The sequence below is a fragment of the Pleurodeles waltl genome, chromosome 7 (genome assembly GCF_031143425.1).
Source record: "Pleurodeles waltl isolate 20211129_DDA chromosome 7, aPleWal1.hap1.20221129, whole genome shotgun sequence".
Lineage (NCBI taxonomy): Eukaryota > Metazoa > Chordata > Amphibia > Caudata > Salamandridae > Pleurodeles > Pleurodeles waltl.
The window spans coordinates 365,827,463-365,850,458 of NC_090446.1; the positions used below are offsets into that span (position 1 = coordinate 365,827,463).

Consider the following 22,996-nt stretch of genomic DNA (forward strand, 5'->3'; position numbering starts at 1 on the left):
ATCAGGGTCCATGCAACAGACTGTCCATCTCTTCATCTGTATCATATGGTCCTCCAGACATTCAGAATAACCAAAGACGACTCTAGTCTCTTTTTACATTTATGCCTCTGTTCCAGTTCAGTGAACAGGGTTTCAGAAGTTCATTAAATGGAAAGCCACTAGAGCCAGTGTAGCAGCACGAGGACTGAAGCCTGTGGAGTCAGTAGTGGAGCTGTTTGAGACTAAGAAAAGCCCACCTGAGTCAATATGTAGGATTGTGTTGGCTGTGGCATTGGGCTGGAGAGGGATGGTCTTGTAAATAGTCAATATCCCTTCACTGCACCCAAAAAAAAAATTAAAAGCAAAAAAACTGATTCATGAGAGAATTGGAAGACAGCAAACAGCTCAACAGAGCTGAAGAAATGGCAAAAAAGGGAGCTGACATCAGGACCAAGTGGGGGCACTTAATGGCATCAGTGGCATAGTCAAGGTCGCCAATATGGAGCCAGCGCACCATATCAGTGCAGAGCACTATTGAAAATTATCTTTATCAGTGTATTATTAAAAAGATGAGGAATCTTCAGGTAGAAATATCCATCAGAGTAACAGCTGCAAGTTGAGAAGCGCTGGGACTGCTTATAGAAGAATTCCTAAATATATTGTAGAGAACTACCAGCAAAACCTTAGTAGAGAGTTGTAAATCCTCATACAATATAGATGGGTTCAAACTGAGGTGGCACAGTGTGCAAAATATTGATAGACTGCGATGCAGCACGAGTAATTACTAGTGACAGACTAATTCAACTGTTCCATCCATCGCTTTTTTGTATACCTTACTCCATGGGGCTATTGGTGCTCATTATTGCCTGGGGCCCTTGATTTTCTCTACTGTCTCTGGTCACTGATCTTCATTACTTTCTTGGAACAAGACTGATGCTCATTACTGCTTGGTGTCAGTGAAAATAACTCCTGGCTGGATCCAGTGATATGCATTAATGCCTGTGGCCTGGATGCCCACAACTACCTGGGAGGAATATCTCTGCTTCAACTTAATATTTAGTGTATAGTTAGTTAAAACTATCACAATTATATTTAGAATGTAAATTGTATTAAAATAATTCACAAACAGTTGCCAATATAATCCCTATAAAACAGAGGAATGAGTAAAATACTAAATAATATCACTTCAATGAAATTCCCCAAAAGCTAATGTCTACCACCATGCAAAATAACCTACAAAAGAACACACATCTCTTCACACAAACTGGCCTTTAGAACAAAATCTAAAACAGGATTAGTCACAGATTATGTGAACTCTATTAAAATGTAGGCAATCTCAATCTTTTTATCTGCTTTAAGGTTTGTATGCAATTCTAACAGGCCTTTTCATATACTCGTATAAGTTCCAAAGACAATTCTGAAACAGGCTCAAATGACAGGCAACATACAAGTATAAGCATAGCGCTAATTAAGGAATTGTTTCATCCAGCAAACACTTTCTTGAAAGCTTGCCTAAGCCTAATAGGGCATTCCTCTTTGATTTCATACACATCACACATTTGGACTTAGCAAATTTATTCAACCTAACTTAAAAGAATGACAAAAGCTGTTCATTTCTAGAGTTAAGATATTTTTTATCTGCATCCTTAGGGTTATCACTGCTGTTTTACAAAATATAAAAGTGTTAAGATCCCTGATCAAAGCAAGGCAGAAACGAAAACCGCAAATTCATTTGCTACATCTTAAATTACGAAGAACAGAATTATCAGAATGTATGCTGTTCTTGCACCTCTTGCCACTACCAACAACCAAAACCTGATGCACAAGGAGCCAGTTTCAAGGAACTTATAGTAGTGGCAAAGTAGGGTTGCATCATGCCTGTCCGAGTAAGAGACCCCCTTCCCCACCATTTTAAACATTCTTACTACTGATGCTACAGTAATCAGATTGAAAGGATTTCTGCCTTACATCCCTTTTCAAAATCCTTTTCTGAAAACTATAGGAGAGCCCCATATTCATTACTGGTCTATTTCAAGACAATTCAGTCAGCAGGACCAGCTATTACACATACGTCTATGGCTATGTAATTCTTCCCACAGAATAGATTCTGGAGTGCCAGAGGCAGTAGTTTTAATCCAAAAGCAGCACCTAATAATCCCACCCCCTGCTATACCGCCGTGAAAAAAATTGTTGTCCAAAGATTTTCATTTTTGATTGTGTTTTTACTGGACGAAATTATTAAAATGGTAGATGTGTGGCAGTGATGATGTAATATTTTAGGAACCATGAGACCTATATACTTCATTTTGGTGTGAATACATAGGTTTTGAGTGTCAAGTAGTCTTTAAGAGACTAAAATAACTCCTCAGATCAACCCTTCCGCCATTTTCCAAAAGAGAGGCTATAATAGAAGAAGAGACATATATATAATGTCACTTACACAGTGTTCATCTGTTCGTGGCATGAGACACTGCAGATTCACATGCTGTGCATATCCCGCCATCTAGTGTTGGGCTCGGAGTGTTACAAGTTGTTTTTCTTCGAAGAAGTCTTTTCGAGTCACGAGATCGAGGGACTCCTCCCATTTCGGCGCCATTGCGCATGGGCGTCGACTCCATCTTAGATTGTTTTTCCCGCAGAGGCTGAGGTAGGAGTTGTGTATATAGTAATAGTGCCCATGCAATGGAGTAAGTATGTATGTACATAATGTGTCTAAAAGGGATATATATATATTTACAAATGTACAAGTTTATTTTTATCAACTTATAACGGCGACAGGCTCCCGGGGAAGTGGGAGGGCGCAAGTGAATCTGCAGCGTCTCATGCCACGAACAGATGTACACTGGGTAAGTGGCATTTTCCGTTCGATGGCATGTGTAGCTGCAGATACACATGCTGTGCATAGACTAGTAAGCAGTTATCTCCCCAAAAGCGGTGGTCTAGTCTGTAGGAGTTGAAGTTGTTTGAAATAATGTTCGTAATACTGCCTGTCCTACTGTGGCTTGTTGTGTTGTTAACACATCCACACAGTAATGTTTAGTGAATGTATGAGGCGTAGACCATGTGGCTGCCTTACAGATTTCTGTCATTGGTATATTTCCTAGAAAGACCATGATGGTGGTTTTCTTTCTAGTGGAGTGTGCCTTTGGTGTAATAGGCAGTTCTCTCTTTGCTTTAACATAACAGGTTTAAATACACTTAACTATCCATCTGGCAATGCCTTGTTTGGATATTGGATTCCCTGCATGAGGTTTTTGAAAAGCTACAAACAATTGCTTTGTTTTGCGAAATTGTTTGGTTCTATCAATGTAATACATTAGTGCTCTTTTTATGTCTAATGTATGTAATGCTCTTTCAGCTACAGAGTCTGGTTGTGGAAAAAATACTGGGAGTTCCACTGTTTAATTTAAGTGGAACGGTGATATAACTTTTGGTAAAAATTTGGGGTTTGTGCGTAGAACCACTTTATGTTTGTGTATTTGTATAAAGGGTTCCTGTATGGTAAAGGCTTGTATTTCACTTACTCTCCTGAGACATGTGATAGCTATTAGAAAGCATACTTTCCATGTTAAGTATTGCATCTCACAAGAGTGCATGGGTTCAAATGGTGGACCTATGAGTCGTGTTAATACAATATTGAGGTTCCACGAAGGAACTGGTGGTGTTCTTGGGGGAATGATCCTTTTTAGACCCTCCGTAAATGCTTTTATGACTGGGATTCTACATAATTAGGTTGAATGTGTAGTTTGCAGATAGGCAGAAATTGCTGTGAGATGTATTTTAATGGATGAAAAAGCTAACTTAGACTTTTGCAAGTGTAGTAAGTAGCTTACAATGTTTGTCGTGGGCGCGTGTAATGGTTGAATTTGATTATTATGACAGTAATAAACAAAATTGTTTCCATTTATTTGCGTAGCAATGTCTTGTAGTAGGTTTCCTAGCCTGTTTGACGACCTCCATACATTCTTGTGTAAGGTCTAGATGTCCAAATTCTAAGACTTCAGGAGCCAGATTGCTAGATTGAGCGATGCTGGATTCGGGTGCCTGATCTGTTGTCTGTGTTGAGTTAGCAGATCTGGTCTGTTTGGTAGCTTGATATGAGGCACTACTGACAGGTCTAGTAGTGTTGTATACCATGGTTGGCGTGCCCAAGTTGGTGCTACTAGTATTAGTTTGAGTTTGTTTTGACTCAATTTGTTTACTAGATACGGAAGGAGTGGGAGAGGGGGAAAAGCATAAGCAAATATCCCTGACCAACTCATCCATAACGCATTGCCCTTGGAGTGAGGGTGTGGGTACCTGGATGCGAAGTTTTGGCATTTTGCGTTTTCTTTTGTTGCTAATAGGTCTATTTGCAGTGTTCCCCAGTTTTGGAAGTAGGTTTGTAGTATCTGGGGATGAATTTCCCATTCGTGGATCTGTTGGTGATCTCGACTGAGATTGTCGGCTAACTGGTTCTGAATTCCTGGTATGTATTGCGCTATAAGGCGAATGTGATTGTGAATCGCCCAATGTCAAATCCTTTGTGCTAAGAGACAACTGTGATAAGTGTGTCCCTCCCTGTTTGTTTAGGTAATAGATTGTTTTCATGTTGTCTGTTTTGACAAGAATGTGCTTGTGGGCTATTAGTGGTTGAAATGCTTTTAATGCTAGAAACACTGCTAGTAGTTCTAGTTGATTTATATGAAGTTGTTTTTGCTGTGTCTCCCATTGTCCCTGGATGCTGTTTTGGTTGAGGTGTGCTCCCCACCCTACCATGGAAGCATCTGTTGTAATCACGTATTGAGGCACTGGGTCTTGGAAGGGCCGCCCTTGGTTTAAATTTATAGGATTCCACCATTGAAGCGAGGTGTGTGCTTGGCGGTCTATCAAAACTAGATCCTGAAGTTGACCCTGTGCTTGTGTCCATTGTGTCGCTAGGCACTGCTGTAAGGTCCGCAAGTGTAACCTTGCATTTGGTACAATGGCTATGCATGAAGACATCATGCCTAGAAGTTTCATCACTAATTTTACTTGATATTGTTGGTTTGGGTGCATGCTTTGTATTACGTTTTGGAATGCTTGTACCGTTTGTGGACTTAGACACAGTTGTAAGTGTGATTTTAGGTAGTTTATTGAGAACCCTAGTTTGTGAATGGTTTCTATGACGTATTTTGTGTGTTGAAGACACTGTTTCTGAGTGTTGGTATTTATTAACCAATCGTCTAGATACGGGAATACGTGTATGTGCTGTCTTCTGATATGTGCGGCTACTACTGCAAGGCATTTTGTAAATACCCTTGGTGCTGCTGTTATCCCGAATGGTAACACTCTGAATTGGTAATGTACTCCTTGGATTACAAACCTTAAGTATTTCCTGTGTGAAGGATGTATGGGTATATGGAAGTACGCATCCTTGAGATCTAATGTTGAAATGTAGTCTTGTTGTTTGAGCAAGGGGATCACGTCTTGAAGTGTTACCATGTTAAAGTGATCTGATTTGATGTAAAGATTTAGTGTTCTGAGATCTAAGATGGGCCTCAGAGTTTTGTCCTTTTTGGGTATTAGAAAATATAGGGAATAAACACCTGTTCCTTTCTGATGGTTGGGTACCAGTTCTATTGCCTCTTTTTGTAACAACGCTTGGACTTCTAGTTGTAATAGATCCAAGTGCTGTTTGGACATGTGTGTTCTTGGAGGCACATTTGGTGGTAATTGTAGGAATTCTATGCAATAACCATGTTGGATAATGGCTAGGACCCACAAGTCTGTAGTTATTTCTTCCCAATTTTTGTAATAATCTGTGAGTCTCTCTACCCCCCCCCCCCAACTGGTGTTGTGTTGGGGATTTGTGACATTGAAGTCACTGTTTAGTTTATGGGGTCTTTGGGCTTTGGAATTTCTCTCTGCTTTTAGGGAACTGTCCACCTCTATATTGTCCCCGAAAGCCTCCTCTTTGATACTGGCCCTGGTATGTGGGTTCGGCTTGTGAGGTTGAGGGTTCTGTGCTTTGGCCTCGAAACCCCCCTCTAAAGTGTGGCTTCCTAAAGGTGCCTCTGTTCTGTGGTGAGTAGAGCGCGCCCATGGCTTTGGCCGTGTCAGTGTCCTTCTTTAGCTTCTCTATAGCTGTATCCACCTCCGGCCCAAACAACTGTTGTCCATTAAAAGGCATATTAAGCACAGCCTGTTGGATCTCTGGCTAAAATCCGGAGGTGCGGAGCCATGCGTGTCTCTGAATAATGACTGCTGTGTTCACAGTGCTGGCGGCTGTGGCCGCTGCATCCATTGCCGATCGTATCTGGTTGTTGGAGATACTTTGGCCCTCCTCCATCATTTGTTGTGCACACTTTTGAAACTCCTTGGGAAGATGTTCAATAAAATGCTGCATTTCATCCCAATGAGCCCTGTCATATTTTGCCAATAAAGCCTGTGAATTGGCAATGCGCCATTGATTGGCTGCCTGTGCTGCAACTCTTTTCCCCGCTGCATCAAACTTTCGACTTTCTTTGTCGGGTGGTGGTGCATCCCCAGAAGTCTGTGAGTTTGCCCTTTTTGCGTGCTGCGCCTACTACCACTGAGTCAGGTGTTAGTTGTTGCGTGATGTACACAGGGTCCGTAGGGGGAGGCTTGTACTTTTTTTCAAACCTAGGTGTAATAGCTCTGCATTTGACGGGGTCTTGAAACACTTGTTTTGCGTGTTTTAACATCCCTGGTAACATCGGCAGACTCTGGTACTGGCTGTGTGTTGACGACAAAGTATTAAATAAAAAGTCATCCTCAATAGGTTCAGCATGCAGTGCTACATTGTGAAAAGTAGCTGCTCTGGACACCACCTGAATGTAAGCAGTACTGTCTTCAGGTGGTGACAGTCTTGCCGGGTAGCAGTCTGGACTATTGTCAGATACTGGTGCATCGTATAGATCCCATGCATCTGGGTCATCCTGGGTCATCCCTGTGTGCGTTGGAGATTGCATCATAGGGGGTGTTGCAATTGGTGACAGTTGCGGTGAGTGCTGTGGCGATGGTTGTGGCGAAAAACATGGTGGAGTTTTTTCTTTCGCCACCTTTGCTTTTGGCTGTTTATCTGTTTCTTGGAAAGCAAGTTTCCTTTTCATTTTAATAGGGGGGAAGAGTTCTTATTTTCCCTGTGTCTTTCTGAATATGGAGCCTTCTTTGTGTATAGTCTGGCTCTCCCAGCTCCAATTCTTGTCCAAATTTATGGCCTTGAAGTTGTGGTGACAGGCCTTGTTCTTCAGAATAGGAGCTCTGTTTCGGCTCCGATGCTGGGTGTTTCAGCACAGAAACTTTTTCCGCAGTCTTTTTTGGCTCCGAAGCCACCTTTTTTGGTTTTGGGGTGCCGATCTCTCGGTGCTGACTTTGGTCGGAACTGGTATAGAGTCTGGTCGGAGCCAGTATCTCGGTGCCGAGTATACTCTGTGCCGGTATCTCGACCGGAGTCGGATGTTTTCGACACGTGTGTGCCCTTTTTCGGCGCCGATGGTTGGTCACCATGTTTACGGGTTAAGCCATGGCCTGCTGGCGGTGGCGTCCCCTGGGCTTTCATTATCTTGGTGTGAGTTTTGTCCGGGGCAGTTTTACTCATGGTTTTCGCCGGCTGTTCACTCTCGGCCTCGTCCGAGTCTGAATCCGGAATGGAGTAAGTCTCCTCTCCTCTTCGACGTCGTGTTGTCCTGACGGCATCAACGCCATTTGAAGCCTTCGAGCTCTCCGGTCCCGTAGCGTCTTTTTTGACCAAAATGCCCGGCAGGCCTTGCAGGTATCCTCTTTGTGTTCGGGGGCCAAACACAAATTACAGACCAAATGCTGGTCTGTGTAAGGATACTTACTGTGGCATTTGGGCAGAAGCGGAATGAGGTCCGTTCCATTAGCCTTGAAGACGCACGCGGTCGGGCTGACCAGCCCCCGCCGGGGAATGGAAGCCCCGAAGGGCTACCGGAGCTCTTCTTTTATTCGGTGTCTATCTGCTATAACTAAAAAGCAAAAACAACAAGTGATGGACGGAATGCTGAACATTGTCAAACATTCACCCCCAGTACAGTGATCTGGGCCTAAATCCATCGTTTTTTTGCTGCCCATGCCATTCCAGTTTGGACCCAGCCATATGCAAATCATTCTTGACCCTGTTCCCCATGGGAACAGTCCAGCCCGAACTGCTAGGCCAGGTCTTCCCTGGACTGGAAACAAGCATCCTGGGACCGGTTTCGGGGTTTCACCCCTCATTATCCAGGCTAGCTTGAATCCAGTGGCATGGGAAGCACGAGACCCACGTCTGGGCATACCCTTACCACTTAGGGCGACAAAGCAAAAACAACAAGTGATGGACGGAATGCTTGGCAGTTCGGTCTGGACTGTTCCCATGAGGAACAGGGTCAAGACTGATTTGCATATGGCTGGGTCCAAACTGGGGTAGCATGGTGAGCAAAAGAACGATGGATTAAACCCAGATCTATGACTGGGGGTGAGTGTTTGACAATGTTCAGCATTCCGTCCATCACTTGTTGTTTTTGCTTTGTCGCCCTAAGTGGGAAGGGTATGCCCAGACGTGGGTCCCGTGCTTCCCATGCCACTGGATTCAAGCTAGCCTGGCTGATGAGGGGTGAAACCGCGAACCGGGTCCCAGGATGCTTGTTTCCGGTCCAGTGAGGACCTGGCTTGGCAGTTCGGTCTGGACTGTTCCCATGAGGAACAGGGTCAAGACTGATTTGCATATGGCTGGGTCCAAACTGGGGTGGCATGGTGAGCAAAAGAACGATGGATTAAACCCAGATCTATGACTGGGGGTGAGTGTTTAACAATGTTCAGCATTCCGTCCATCACTTGTTGTTTTTGCTTTATCTGCTATAACTAACCCGACACCGAACGCAAACAATACTGTCGAGTTTTCCGAGATTTAACTAACTTTCTGAACCGAAACAAGGAGCGAAGAGGAACACGTCCGAACCAGATGGTGGAAAGAAAACAATCTAAGATGGAGTCGATGCCCATGCGCAATGGAGCCGAAATGAGAGGAGTCCCTCGATCTCGTGACTCGAAAAGACTTCTTCGAAGAAAAACAACTTGTAACACTCCGAGCCCAACACTAGAAGGCGGGATATGCACAGCATGTGTATCTGCAGCTACACATGCCATCGAACATATATAATTTTTTATCCTTTTATGTACACACCAAACATTGTTTATAAATGAAATATGAAACAAATGAGAATGTTACTTACCCAGGAGACATCTGTTCGTGGCATGTAGTGCTCTAGATTCACATGCTTTGCATAAGGCTGCCATCTAGTGCTGGGCTCAGAGTGTTACAAGTTGTTTTTCTTCTAAGAATATGTTCGAGTCACAAGATCGAGTGACTTCTCCTCTCGGTGATACTGCGCATAAGCATAGAGTGCTTTGTTAGATTGTTTTCCCACAGGCGTGTGAAGTAAAGAGTGTATATATGTGTAAGTAGATAGTACATAAAAGAGATGTTCATTCAATGTATGTAGGTATTTACAGTATGTTGTACTACAACAACCACAGGCTTCTGTGGAGGGCGCATGTAAATCTACAGCACCACATGCCATGAACAGATGTCTACTGGGTATGTAACATTTTCCATTTGATGGCATGTGTAGCTGTAGATACACATGCTTTGCATAGACTGTAAAGTAGTCTCCTCCCAAAAAAGCAGTGGCTAGCCTGTAGGAGTTGGAGTAGCTTGAAATAATGTCCTAAGGAGTGCTTGGCCAACATTTGCTTGTTGACGAGCTAGAACATCTACACAGTAGTATTGAGTAAATGTGTGTGGTGTAGAGCAGGTAGCAGCTTTACAAATATCTGCTATTGGAATGTTTCCTAAAAAGGCCATAGAGGTACCTTTTTCCTGGTAGAATGTGCTAATCCATTTTTTCAAATTGGATTACCCTTGTGAGGCTCTAAAAAAGCATAGTTGTTTTGATTTCCTAAAACTTTTTGTCCTGTCAATATAATACATGACAGCTCTTTTAACATTCAGTGTATGGAGAGCTCTTTCAGCGAGTTAGTCTGGTTGTCGGAAGAAAACTGGCAACTCCACTGATTGATTAATATGAAATGGACAAACTACCTGGAGTAGGAATGTAGGATTTGTTATAAGGACTATTTTATCTTTGTGAATTTAGAAGAAGGGTTCCTCTAAAGTGAGCGCTTGGATTTCACTAACTCTCCTTAGAGAGGTTATAGCTAAAAAATGCAACCTTCCATGAAAGGAACTGTAAACCACAGGAATGCATGGGTTCAAATGGTGGACCTATAATTCTAGTAAGTACAATGTTAAGGTTCCATGAAGGAGATGGAGGAACTCTGGGTGGAATAATTCTCTTAAGGCTTTCCATAAATGCCTTAATCACAGGAATTCGCAATAAAATACGCTGTCTGTTTTGGAGGTAAGCAGCTATGGCAACTAAATGAAGTCTAATAGAAGCGTATGCTAGATTTGCCTTTTGTAAATGTAGCAAATAACAGAAAATGTCTTGTACTGAGGCTTTAAGTGGATCAATATTTTTAGGTTGACAATAATATACAAAAATGTTTCCATTTAGCAGCATAACACTGACTAGTTGTAGGTTATATGCTTCTTTAAGAATGTCTATACTTCCAGAAGGAAGTTGTAAGCAGCCAAACTCTAGGACTTCAGGAGCCAAATGGCAAGATTGAGTGCTTTAGGGTTTGGATGTCTGATTTTACCTTTCTTAGGAGTCAAAAGATTTGGTCTGTTTGGAAGTTTCTGAACCACAGACAGATCCAACAGCGTTGTGTACCAAGGCTGACGTGCCCATGTTGGGGCTACAAGAATCATGGTGAGTGATGTTTGTTTCAATCTGCAGATTAGAAATGGTATGAGTGGGAGAGGCAGAAAAGCATGAGCATATATCTCTGACCAATTCATACATAGAGCAATGCCCTCAGACAGGTTGTGGTTATCTGGATATGAAGTTTTGGCATTTTGAGTTTTCTGAAGTGGCAAAGAGATCTCTCTCTGGTATCCCCCCCATAATTGAAAGTATTGGTGAAATACTTATGGGTGAATTTCCCATTCGCTGACTTGTTGATTCGTCCTGTTTAATAGGTCCGCTAACTGATTGTCCATTCCTGGGAGATATTCTGACAGTAATTGAATAGGATTGTGAATCACCCACTTCCAAATTGTCTCAGCTAGAAGGGACAACTGGAGAGAGAGTTCCATCCCCGCCCCCCCCCCCCCCCCAGAATTGCTCCTAGATAAAGCTGTATTTGTGAGGGTTGAAGATGAGATTTGAATTAATTTATTTTGAACCCTAATTCGTGTAGAAGATTTAATGTGTACCGAGTGTTTGGTGGCAGTTTGAATGGTATTGGCTTATATGAGCCAATCATCTAGATATGGGAAAACATGTATGTGTTCTCTTCTGAGAAATGCTGCTACCACTGCCAAGCATTTTGTGAATACTCTTGTGGCTGTTACCCTGAATGGTGGTACCTTGAATTGGTAATGTTTTCCTGCAATGACAAATCTTAGATAATAGGGTGTGCTGGATGTATGGGAATATGAAAATAAGCATCTTTCAGATCCAGTGCTGTCATAATTCCCTTGCTGTAGTAGAGGAATAACATCTTGCAGAGTGACCATATGGAAATGCTCTGTAAGTATGTGTAGCTTGAGAGGCCGGAGATCTAAAATGGGCCTTAATGAACCGTCCTTTTTGGATATCAGGAAGTAAAGTGAATATATCCCTAACCCCTGTTGGGATGTAGTGACTGGTTCTATAGCGTTTTTGAGAAAAAGGGACTGTACTTCCTCCTTTAGTACAGCAAGATGGTCGTGAGAGAGTTTGTGTAGGACGAGGTGGAATATTTGGTGGAGTGGAAATATGTTCTAGACAACAGCCACGTTGGATAATTGATGGAATCCACTGATCTGTGGAGATGTTGTACTACTGTGGATAAAAATGTACCAGTCTTCCTCCCACAGGAGATGTATGCGCTGTGGGGATTTGCAAAACGTCACTTTTGTTGTGGAAGTAGAACCTCTAGATGCAGATGTTTAACCTCTTCCTCTATTGTTTAAGGCTCTGTATGGGTCCTCTAAAGGAATCTGTGTTATAAAAATGTGTTCCTTGTTTTCATTGTGAAGTGGATTGCTCTGTGATTGAGGTTTTAAAATCACCTCTAAACTGTGGCCTACGAAAAGTGCCCCTAGTAGGTGCGGTATATAACGCACCCATGTCTTTAGATGTGTCAGGGTCTTCTTCAAGTTTTTCTATGGTGGTAACCACCTCTGGCCCAAGTGCTCTTAATTAAAAGGCATGTTTAATACAGCTTGTTTTATTTCAAGTTTATAACTTTGGAAGATATTGCAACAGTGTTTCCATTTCATGCCAGTGAGCTGTATCATATCTTGCAAGGAGTGCCTGAGAATTTTCAATTCTCCAGTAATTAGCAGCTACTCTTTTGCCCTGTCTAATTGTTTACTCTCCTTGTCTGAAGGAGGAGCATCCTCTGTAGACTGACTGTTGGCACATTTTCGGGCCGCGCTTACCACTATGGAGTAAAGTGGCAATTGTGTTCTTATAAAAGTTGGATCAGAGGGTGCAACTTTGTATTTTTTTGTCAATCGATCGTAGGTGTATTGATCCTTGGTTTGGCAGGTGCATTAAATATGTCAGTAGCATGCCTGGGCATGGCTGGAAGCACAGGGAGCGTTTGGGACTCTGTGTGTAGTTGTTTGAGTATTAAATGAAAAGTCCTCTTCAATTGGGTCTGTGTGCAACTGGACGTTGCGATACGCAGTTGCTCTAGCTATTACTTGATTGTAAGCAGTGGTAACTTCAGGGGGAAATGGCCTTGCTGGATATAAGTCAGGGTCATTAGATAAAATGGGATCAGGATCATATAGATCCCCATGGTCTGCATCCTGTTGAACATCACTTAAATCATCCCTATGAGCTGATGCTGATGATGTTTGTGGAGAGAATATTGTGGAATATGGAGACGATGGTGGTGGTGGTGGAGTAGAAGGAAGTAAAGGAGAATGAGTTGGTGAAGACTGAGGTTGTTCTGGAGCCATGTCCTTTTCCTTGGAGGCTTTCTTAGGGGGAGGCCCGGCGTCTAAAGCCTCTTAAAATGTGACAATCCTTTTAATTGGAACAGGAGGAGAGGCTATAATCCTTCCTGTCCCTTTTGTATTTGAAGCTTGTGCTGTTTAGTGTCCATTACTTCAAGTATTGGTTCTACGGAAGACGATGCCCCTGTAACTGCAGGATGTTTAGTGATAGCTATTTTCAGTTTGAAGGTTTTGACACTGAATATTTAACTCCAACTGAAAATGTCAGCTCTGAAAGTGATGTTTTCGGCTCTGAAATAGGTATTTTGGGTTTTCGGCTTGATACTGAAACAGATTGAGATGTCTGTTTGGTCGGTGCTGAATGCATTTTGGTCTTATGTATTTCAAGTGCTGAACCCGAAGGCAGGTCATCCAAATAAGTTTTTCGGCTCCTACCATGGCCCAAGGGTAATGAAGGACCGGTGACCAATGCATAAGTCTTTTTAATAGTCTTTGTTTGGTGCGATGGTGCTGATGTACTCATGTACTGCACCAGTGGGATGAATTGGCTCTCAACATCTGAGGTCCGAATCAAAGTCTCTAATGGATAACGCTGTGCAGGGTCATCCTTCCTGTGCGTGCTCTTCCATGAAGATGTCGGGTGTGTCATCTGTTGCCTCGGACGCCATTTCTAGTTGGCACGCCCTTCAGTCCCGGAGAGTCTTCTTTGACTAAAAAGATCTACAGCCATAGCAAGTTTCTTCTCTGTGTTCCAGATATAGACACAAATTACACACCAAGTGTTGATCCGTGTAGGGAAACTTGGAGTGACACCGAGGACAGAACGGAAATGGAGTTTGCTCCATCAGCCTATCATTCTTCGACTACAGTTTGCCGAAATAGGCCCAAGAAGGGTGTGGACGCCCTTGTGGCGTTAAATCGACCCCGACGGTCGCAATCGGACTGTGCCTTGATCACTTCTGAGATAAAATATGAAAAACGTAATTTGTCATTCTTGATCCAGAAAGCAGTCAAACGCAAAACTTCTATAGCCTCAGATATGATGAGCATACCTTTTAATGAATGAACATCAGTTCCGCTCAATACTGACAGTTACGCTTCCAAAGATTTTAGCCTCAATAAGTGCATCGTCTATGCCACATCCACTGAGATAACTTCCCTCACACCGCAACACAACTTTTGTCATGTGGAAAATGCCTATCATTGGATAAAGATCATCAAATTCTACTGGATAGCTCATAAACATGTCAGCTACAATATGGAAAACACCTTCATCGCAGCAAATTGGCAGGGTAGGCTGGTCTTCAAGCTGAGCAGGCACATTTCAGATTTTTTTTTTTAGAGCAGTGTATACTGTTGCGTAGTTTGTGAGTGGAGACACTTTCTCTGGTAAAACCACAATCTTCTTCAGTGGGACGGTGTTCTGGGAGATCAGAGCATGAATTTCAGCCCACGGAGGAGCTGGCTTTTCTTCGTCTTTCAGTCCGCACCGAAAAAGCACTATGATAAATTCAGTTAAATCAGCTTTGCAGACCGCAGCATCAGGAAGATCATCATCCATGTCCTCAGCCACTTTGAAACTTTCTGGTAAACTAAAACATGTTAATGTCTTGCAGTGATTTTGCACACGTTGGCAAAGCAGCTGGGTTATAAGTTTGCAGCTTTGCTTGTTTATACCTATAGCTGACAGCTTGTTTTCCAGTAGCTACTTCATTTGTACAGTCTTGAAAAAGCACCATAGCAGTATCATGTGTGCTGGCTGTTCCAGACAAAGAAAAGCTGTCTTCAAAATTCGAAATTATCAAGAGCAGCAATTGTAAAGTGACTTGGAAGTGGTGTGCTATCTGATTCACAAAATTTTACAGTGTGAGCTGCCAACAAGTTCCTAACTGTACTATGTCATAACATGTTGATACACCAATTCTTTTCATTGGAGTGATTAGCTCTCTATTTTTGCCCTTGTCAGACTGCGTGGGCAGTCAATGTGTAGCGGAGTTTATTTTTGCCATGATGTTATTCATAAAACATGATTCGGAAAAGAGTACATTTGCACAGCATAAGCCTGCCAGTTCATGTAATTGTCTTCCACTTCTTCGCTTATATCTTCAAAGCCATCATCAATGTTGTCTGCTTCTGTTCCGAACTCAAGAACGTTAGTTTGTAACAGTTTTGCTTTGCTGATATTAAACAATGATGTAAAAAATGTTAAGACAACATCAGGCATTCTTGTTGTCTCCCATGATTTGCAGAGCTCTAGGGCATCAGACAATTTGTCATTAAGTTAAAAATCTAAATCTTTCAGGACGTTTCTTAAAATGGCTCCTGATGATTTTATTGCATCCTGTGATCTTATTTGGCAGCAAGAAATTCATTCGTCAAATCAGCTGAGAACACTAAGTGCCTCATTCTTATTTTTTAGACTGATAAAAACAAATTCTATCGTACATTCTCACCAGAAAGATCTTAATTTCATTATTATGGATCAATACAGTTTCATCGATGTTGACCATTATTTCTCTGATCTCACTTAGAGTGAATCCATAGCCAGCACTCAAGAGTGGCTTTAAAACTTCATTTGTTTTTTCAAAGAGTGCAAACTTAACTGTAGGCTGGCTGTTACATTGCGGCTGGGAGTTCACTGTACATTCGTATTTTCAAATGTATGCACGCATGCAGTTCAGGTGGGAATACAAATCTGCTGCAAATACATTCACCTTGCTGTTTAGATCAGCTACTGATCTGAAAACTTCCATCTTGGAAAAAAACAGCTGGAGATAAAAACACATTTGCCCTTTGATACTCACATACTCTGTACTTTGTTCTTTAGTCTATGCCTTAGGCCCTTATTCTGGCTAAACCACAGATAACACACTGAAATTACCCCTGCTTTCTGATCAGTTACTGGAGGTGGATGAGGGGTAGCCATCGATCTTGTAAGAGGTTGGGCATTGGGTTTGGTCGTTGCCGCTTTCTCAGACGTCTCTGATTCTTTTAATTGGTTTCTGCTATTTGTTTTGACTATTTTTTTTTAGGCTGTATACGACGTGTAGCACTTGCAGTTAGAATGCTAAAATATTTGATCAGTTTCGATCTTTTATGAACTTTGTCTTGCCGATTACTGCAGCATCTCAAACTCTCTACTGTCCAGCCACAGTTCATGTTATCTTTTCTTTCGGGTTAGTTTTGCATATAACACATTTTTCTTTGTAGGCGGAGTCCTGAGATTTTGTAGCTAGGAACACTCTATTAGAGGTAAAGATCCTGCGCTACCACCTGCTTCGCTGATGTTTGTGAATTTGAATCAACGGAAAACCTGAAACAAAAATAATATTCAAATAAATTATCAATGTGATGGATAAAACACTTAATATAGGGCTGCCATTTCGGAAAATGGAGGAAGGGTTACGCTGAGGAGTTATTTTCTGTCTCTATTAGACTACTTGATCCCCAAAAATTATGTTTTGACACCAAAATGAAGTATATAGGTCTCATGGTTCCTGAAATATTACAACATCACTGCAACACATCCTCCATTTTTAAAAATGTTGTCCAGAAAGAAAAAAACAATTCAGCCCTGATAAACAATGTCTACCCAGGCTACATTACTTCTCTAATGATACAAAAACAAAAAATGTAAATCTCTGGACAACAATTATTTTTTTCAGATGCACACTAAGGGGCCAGGACAATAACAAATGCAGCTTTTCTTGCCCACTGATGGTTTAGCAGGCCAAGAAGCTATGCATGATCACAAGCACAGATGTTCATTACTTACCTGTGGTCAATAATAAATCCTGGATACACAGATGTCTATAAATCTGGATCCATTTATGGTTATTCCTGCCTGGGACCACTGATAATATGTCATACAATGTGCCATATAAAGCACGAAGGCATCTACAAACACACTTTAAACACAGCACACATCGGTAATAAAAATACAGTAGCTATGTTAATGGACTACAAAAAAAATAAAAAATACCCCATATTATGAATATAACCTGATGTTACACTTAAAAACAAAAAGGCTTCAAAACCTGACAATCGGCGAACACAGGGAAAAGGCACAGATGCAAAGGAAGTACTGCTGTGTTGTAGTACCAGAACATCGAGTTGGATCGGGCATGGTCAATGCTGCTTTTGTTTCAGATTCTGTTTTTCTTTTTACAGTGTTTTGGGTTTTTGTAATGGAGGACAGAAAGGTAAAGCATCTGGGGCCATAGACAATACATCAGAAGGAGGATACATAAAAAGAGAGATTAAGGTGTTCTCTTTAAAATTTGTCTGAATCATTAGACCAACCCTTGTTTAACATGCTTCTCACCCCATAGATGAATCGCTGGTTAAACTGTTGCATCGCTCCCTGTAGCTGATTACGTTGGAGCTGCCACTGCTCATAATTCCGCACTGATTCAAGTGTAGGTCGCTGCCAGGTTGTTGTTCGGGTGATATGGTCAACGTAATAAATTCTGTTCATGTTGTCAACACGCCTTTCCCATCTAAAGGTTGAAAAAGATGATAAAATGTTTTCACCTTTAGTAATTGTTATATAGGCTGCTCAACCGATATGCACAACTCAGCTTTTTTTTTTTTTTTTTAAGCACTGTCAAGGTACGTTTGATTTGAGAGTTTGAGACAATAAGGTGACAGAGAAATTTTAAAAAGCATTTGAAATAAAAACACAAGCGTTCACAATGTTGTCATTTTAATTACTTTTACATCTACATAATACACTTGAATAGCATACTCCTGCCATTTTTGTCACCTTGCCGCAGTGAATGATGCCCAATTAGCTGTAGACACGAGCTTGCATCTGTGGCTGTGAGTGAGTTAGTGTGGATGCAATGTTAAGAGTTTGGAAGCATTTTCTGCCATGTATGAGGTTCTGAACAGTAAATCGCATTATGAAGAAAGATGCTAAGCACAGATCTACATGTCTGGAACAGAGCGAAGGTATAGCAACATATACATCCATATCTTCTCACACTGTGCTACTAGGATCCTTCCAATGAATGACCTTAATGAGTAACAATCAAAAACTAAGGTTGTCTTTGTAAAAGGCAAGAGGCCCAATCTCTGGCTCAGTCAGTACAGATCAAATTTATATACACTAGCAAGCTGTTGGACATTCATGTTGGCCAACAGAAGAGTTCAGGTATTATGGACAGGGTATCGGATGAAACAGGTCAAGAAGGCTTGAAACTTGAGGAAGCTGCCATCTTGGTGTATGTGCAGTGAAATCGTAAGGCAGATAGGATTTGATATTTATAGTAGTCTAAGATGGGGGACAATGGGGCATCCGGTAAGACTATTAGACCCCAAATGTGTAAAGTGCCTACCCTCTGGCACTATAATAAAACAACCAAAAAAGAGACGAGCTTTAGGAGGTCTGTATGTTACACATGTCAGTATGCTTTTCAACAATGGGTATTGGACTGTATTTGAAGGTAGTCTTCTAAATCCAAGTTTAAATCATGCAAATACCTTATTTACTGTTCAAAAATCGAGAGAAAAACAATAGTTTTATGGTTTACATTTCTTTATTAATAGATGTAACAAATACTATTGTCTACAACCTCTGTCCGGTGAGGAGCAAAGGAATATATCTTTGCCAACATCAAAGTTTTTTGCCCATAGTTCAACACCCCTCTTCTCGCCTCACCCACCCTTTGGGTATTTCAGGAGTATAGCCTTGTGTTGTTTTGAAGGCAAGGAGTCACAAAGCCCATCAGTGCTCCTATTCAATCTTTACCACTAATGTAATGTTTATATGTTTGAAGAGTAGGAGATACAATACTTTTAAGTACATGAGACACCATAAGTGCTGATAATCTTTCGAGAGGATCGTTATCAATGGGGCCCAATCCGTAGCATAGAAGTTCATTATTTTTTCTATGGTCAAATCAATTTTTTCATTGTAACAACTTCCCATAGCCCATCCTGCCAATCACCTAGTATAGGTGCCTTGTGTATACCGTAAAAAGCAAGAATGTTTCTGTAGGAAGCTGGCTCTGTATATACTATATCAAAATGAGATATAGTGTGCACAGAGTCCAGGGGTTCCCAAAGAGGCTTGACAGAGGCAATAATAGTTAATATTAATGCTCTATTGTGGTAGTGTGGTCGAGCAGTTAGGCTTTTCAGAGGGTAGTGTTAAGCATTGGTTGTACACACACACACACACACACACACACACACACACACACACACACACACACACACACACACACACACACACACACACACACACACACACACACACACACACACACACGCTATACGTGAAAACACACACTCAATGACTTAACTTCTGGCCAATAGGTTTTTATACAGAAAAATATTCTTTTGTTTATTTATTTTTAGAACCACAAGATTCATTTAGCAGCTAAGTACATTAAATGAAAGTTACTTTGCATAGTAATACTTAGGACTTTGAATAGAATCAATATTGTACAGATGGCAAAAAGCTATTTTAAAAGGGGATACAGTGCAATTGTCAGCAGATCCATGGGAGATAAGTGTTTCTGAGGTAAGATACCACACTTACGACTTCAGTCTCCGTGGCATAGGTAACCCACCTTTTGGGGGGGGGGGGTGTCAACGCAACCCCAAACAACCAGCACCAGCAACCAAGGGACGGTCAGATGCAGAGGTCAAAAAGGAGCCAAAATAACGTGGGCGCCTATGTAGATGGGGATACTCCGAGTCCAGTCTGCTTGCAGGTAAGTACCCGCGTTGTCAGAGGGCAGACCAGGGGGCTTTGGAGAAGTACTGTGTGGGGCCCCAAGTAGGCCAAAAACCACACCCTCAGCGGCACAGAGGTGGCTGGGTGCAGTGTGCCAACAGGGCCTCCGGTTCTCAATAGAACTCTATGGAGGGACCCCGGGGTCACAGGCGCTGCAGGCAGGGCACAGGGAGCCTCTCGGGAAAGCCATCGACTGAGCAAGGATGAGGCCTGCCTACTGGGTGTTGCTGCACCGGTGGTTGGGTTCTCTCCGGTACGGTGGCTGCAGGTGCAGTGCTTCTCCAGGCATTGGATATTTTCGTCCCAGGCAGTCGCGGTCAGGGGGATCTCAGGATTCCCTCTGCAGGCGTTATCGTGGGGGTGCAGAGAGGTCAGCCCAGGGTGGACACGTCTGAGTCGCCTAGAGGTCCTCTCTGGATAGTTGGTTTTTCTGGACACGGGCTGGGGGTGTCAGGTGCAGAGTAGTCCCTTTAAAGTTGGTGTCTTGGTCTTTTCTTTGGGCAAGTCCGCTGTCCACTGGAGTTGCTTGGTCCTCGGTGATGCAGGCAGTCCCCTGGAGGCTTTTCAGGGGTCTCTGGTCCTCCAGAATGTGTTGCTTCTTTTCTTGCAGTTTTTCGAAGCAGAAGATGGGCCGGTAGGGCTGGGGCCGAGTCAGTTGGTGTCTCCTCCTCTTCTCTGCAGGGTTTTCAGCTCAGCAGTCATCCTTCTTTCTTGAGGAATTCAGGCAATCTGAAGAGCTGGGTTCAGGGTCACCCCAAATACTAAATTTAGGGGTGTGTTAGGGTCAAAGGGCAGTAGCCAATGGCTACTTTCCCTGAGGGTGGCTACGCCCTCCTTGTGCTCACTCCCTCTGGGGAGGGGGGCACATCTCTATCTCTATTGGTCCTAATCCTCCAAAGCAAGATGGAGGATTCTCAAGGAGGGGTGTCACTTCAGCTCTGGTCAACTTAGGGGTGGACCTTGCTGATGGGGTGACTACTCCTTCTTTTTCTTATTATCCCTCCAGACTTGCCGGCAAAAGTGGGGGCTCGTCCAGGGGAGCAGGCATCAGCAATAGCTGGACTGCCCTGGGGCACTGTTACACCAGGCTTGAGTCTTTGAGACTCACCGCCAGGTGTTACAGTTCCTGCAGGAGAGGGGGTGGGTGAAGCACCTCCACCTAGGACCGGCTTTGTTTCTGACCAGAGAGTGCAAAAAGGCACTCACTTCATGTGGTCAGAAACTCGTCTGGAAGTGGCGGGCTGGCACAGACCAGTCAGCCTTGCACAAGCAGTTGGGCTACCATACAGAGGGCTTATCTAAAATGCCCTCTGTGTGCATTTTTCAATAAATACCACACTGGCATCAGTGTGGGTTTATTGTGCTGAGAAGTTGATACCAAACTTCCCAGTATTCAGTGTAGCCATTGTGGTGTTGTGGAGTTCGTAATGACAGACTCCCAGACCATATACTCAGTATGGCTACCCTGCACTTACAATGTCTAAGAATTGACTTAGACACTGTAGGGGGCATAGAGCTCATGCAGCTATGCCCTCGCCTGCGGTATAGTGCACCCTGCCTTAGAGCTGTAAGGCCTGCTAGAAGGGTGACTCACCTATGCCACAGGCAGGGGCTTGTGGGCATGGCACACTGAGGGGAGTGCCATGGCGACTGTCTTTTTTCCCCCTCCACTAGCGCGCACACAAGCTGCAAAGCAGTGTGCATGTACTGAGGTGAGGGGTCCTTGAGGGTGGCATAATACAAGCTGCAGCCCTTAGGGCCCTTCCTTGCCAACAGGGATCTTGGTACCAGGGGTACCTTTTACAAGGGACTTAACTGTGTGCCAGGGCTGTGCCAATTGTGGAAACAAAGGTACAGTTTTAGGGAAAGAACACTGGTGCTGGGTCCTGGTTAGCAGGGTCCCAGCTCACTTCCAATCAAAGCTGGCATCAACACTAGGCAACAAAGTGGGGGTGACCATGCCAACAGTGGCATTTTCCTACAGGTTCTTATTGCTGCGATGGTGATTATGACTATTTGCTTACATTGCAGGGATTTAAGGAACCCACCCACTTTGTACTACATGCCTAATACCACCATTTCTGGGTCCCCTGGGTATCTGGGTCATGAGCACTATGCTGATTTCTGTTAACTCGTCCCAGTATTTATGAAGTTTGGCACACCACCACCACAAAAGATGCAGCAATGTGCCTGCAGCAATGCATCCCTTCAGCAAGTCTCTGATGTTGATCTCTTCCACTTTGCTAAATAATCCAGGCTACTGTACCAATATGTCTCAATTTAGTATTTTGTTTCTTTGGTGATAGCATTGTGTGCCATCACCCTGACCCTCTTGAATTAGTGTTCCCACTATTTAAGAGATATCTCTACACCAAAGTCTATTTCCCATAATTTTTGTCCTGGAGTCTTACCCAGTGGACTGGGGTCCTAATGAACAAGTTACTTATCTTTGGTAACGATTTATCTGGTAGAGACATATCCTAGTTACAGATTGCCTACCTCAGAATATCCCCCAGGCGTCAGACTCGATCCGGAGAAGTTTCTTCGAACAGTACCCCTGCACGCCATCAGGTGGTGTCGGTCGACACTGGCGGCAGTGTCGCCAATGATGATGTCATGGTCGTATATAGCACCACACAAGCGCGCTGGCGTCCGTTTCTTTTTAAAAAAATAAACTTTTCACACCAGTAGTGCGGAGCCATGAAGAACACTCAGAAAGGTTCGCCAGAACTAGGGCCCTGGAAAGGGAGTCCCTGTCCCCAGAAATCAGACCGCAGTGTGGAAAGAATGGGCGGGTCAGTAAGGAATCTGCAACTAGAATATGCCTCTACCAGATATATTGTTACCAAAGCAAGTAACTTGTTCATCAGATAGACACTTCTAGCTGCTGATTCCTTACTCTAGAATAAATACCCAAGCAATACCATCCTTGGTGGTGGGCTGCAAACCAAAATCATACTAGAAAGACCTGCAGGACCGAACAGCCAAAGTAGCCGTCTCTGCGGACCAGACTGTCCAGGTAGTAATATTTTGTGAACGTGTGCAGGGACATCCATGAGGCTGCCTGGCAGATGTCCAGGATAGAAACCCCGAGTACTAACACTATGGTGGCAGCAGTTCCTCTGGTGGAGTGAGCACATAAGCCCTCAGGCGGTTGCTTCGTCGCCAAAGAGTGGAACATTTTGATGCAGAGCACCACCCATCGCGAGATG

At 43.1% G+C, this 22,996-nt stretch overlaps 1 protein-coding gene across 3 annotated transcripts in view; it reads right to left on the minus strand.

The window, feature by feature from the left end:
- Positions 1-22,996, minus strand: part of ITCH (itchy E3 ubiquitin protein ligase) — a 779,961-nt gene that overhangs the window by 323,309 nt on the left and 433,656 nt on the right. For all 3 annotated transcript variants that reach the window (XM_069243816.1, XM_069243814.1, XM_069243815.1), the window contains one exon: positions 17,364-17,538. In XM_069243816.1, coding sequence (XP_069099917.1) covers positions 17,364-17,538 — 175 coding nt within the window. The remainder of the gene's footprint in view (positions 1-17,363; positions 17,539-22,996) is intronic.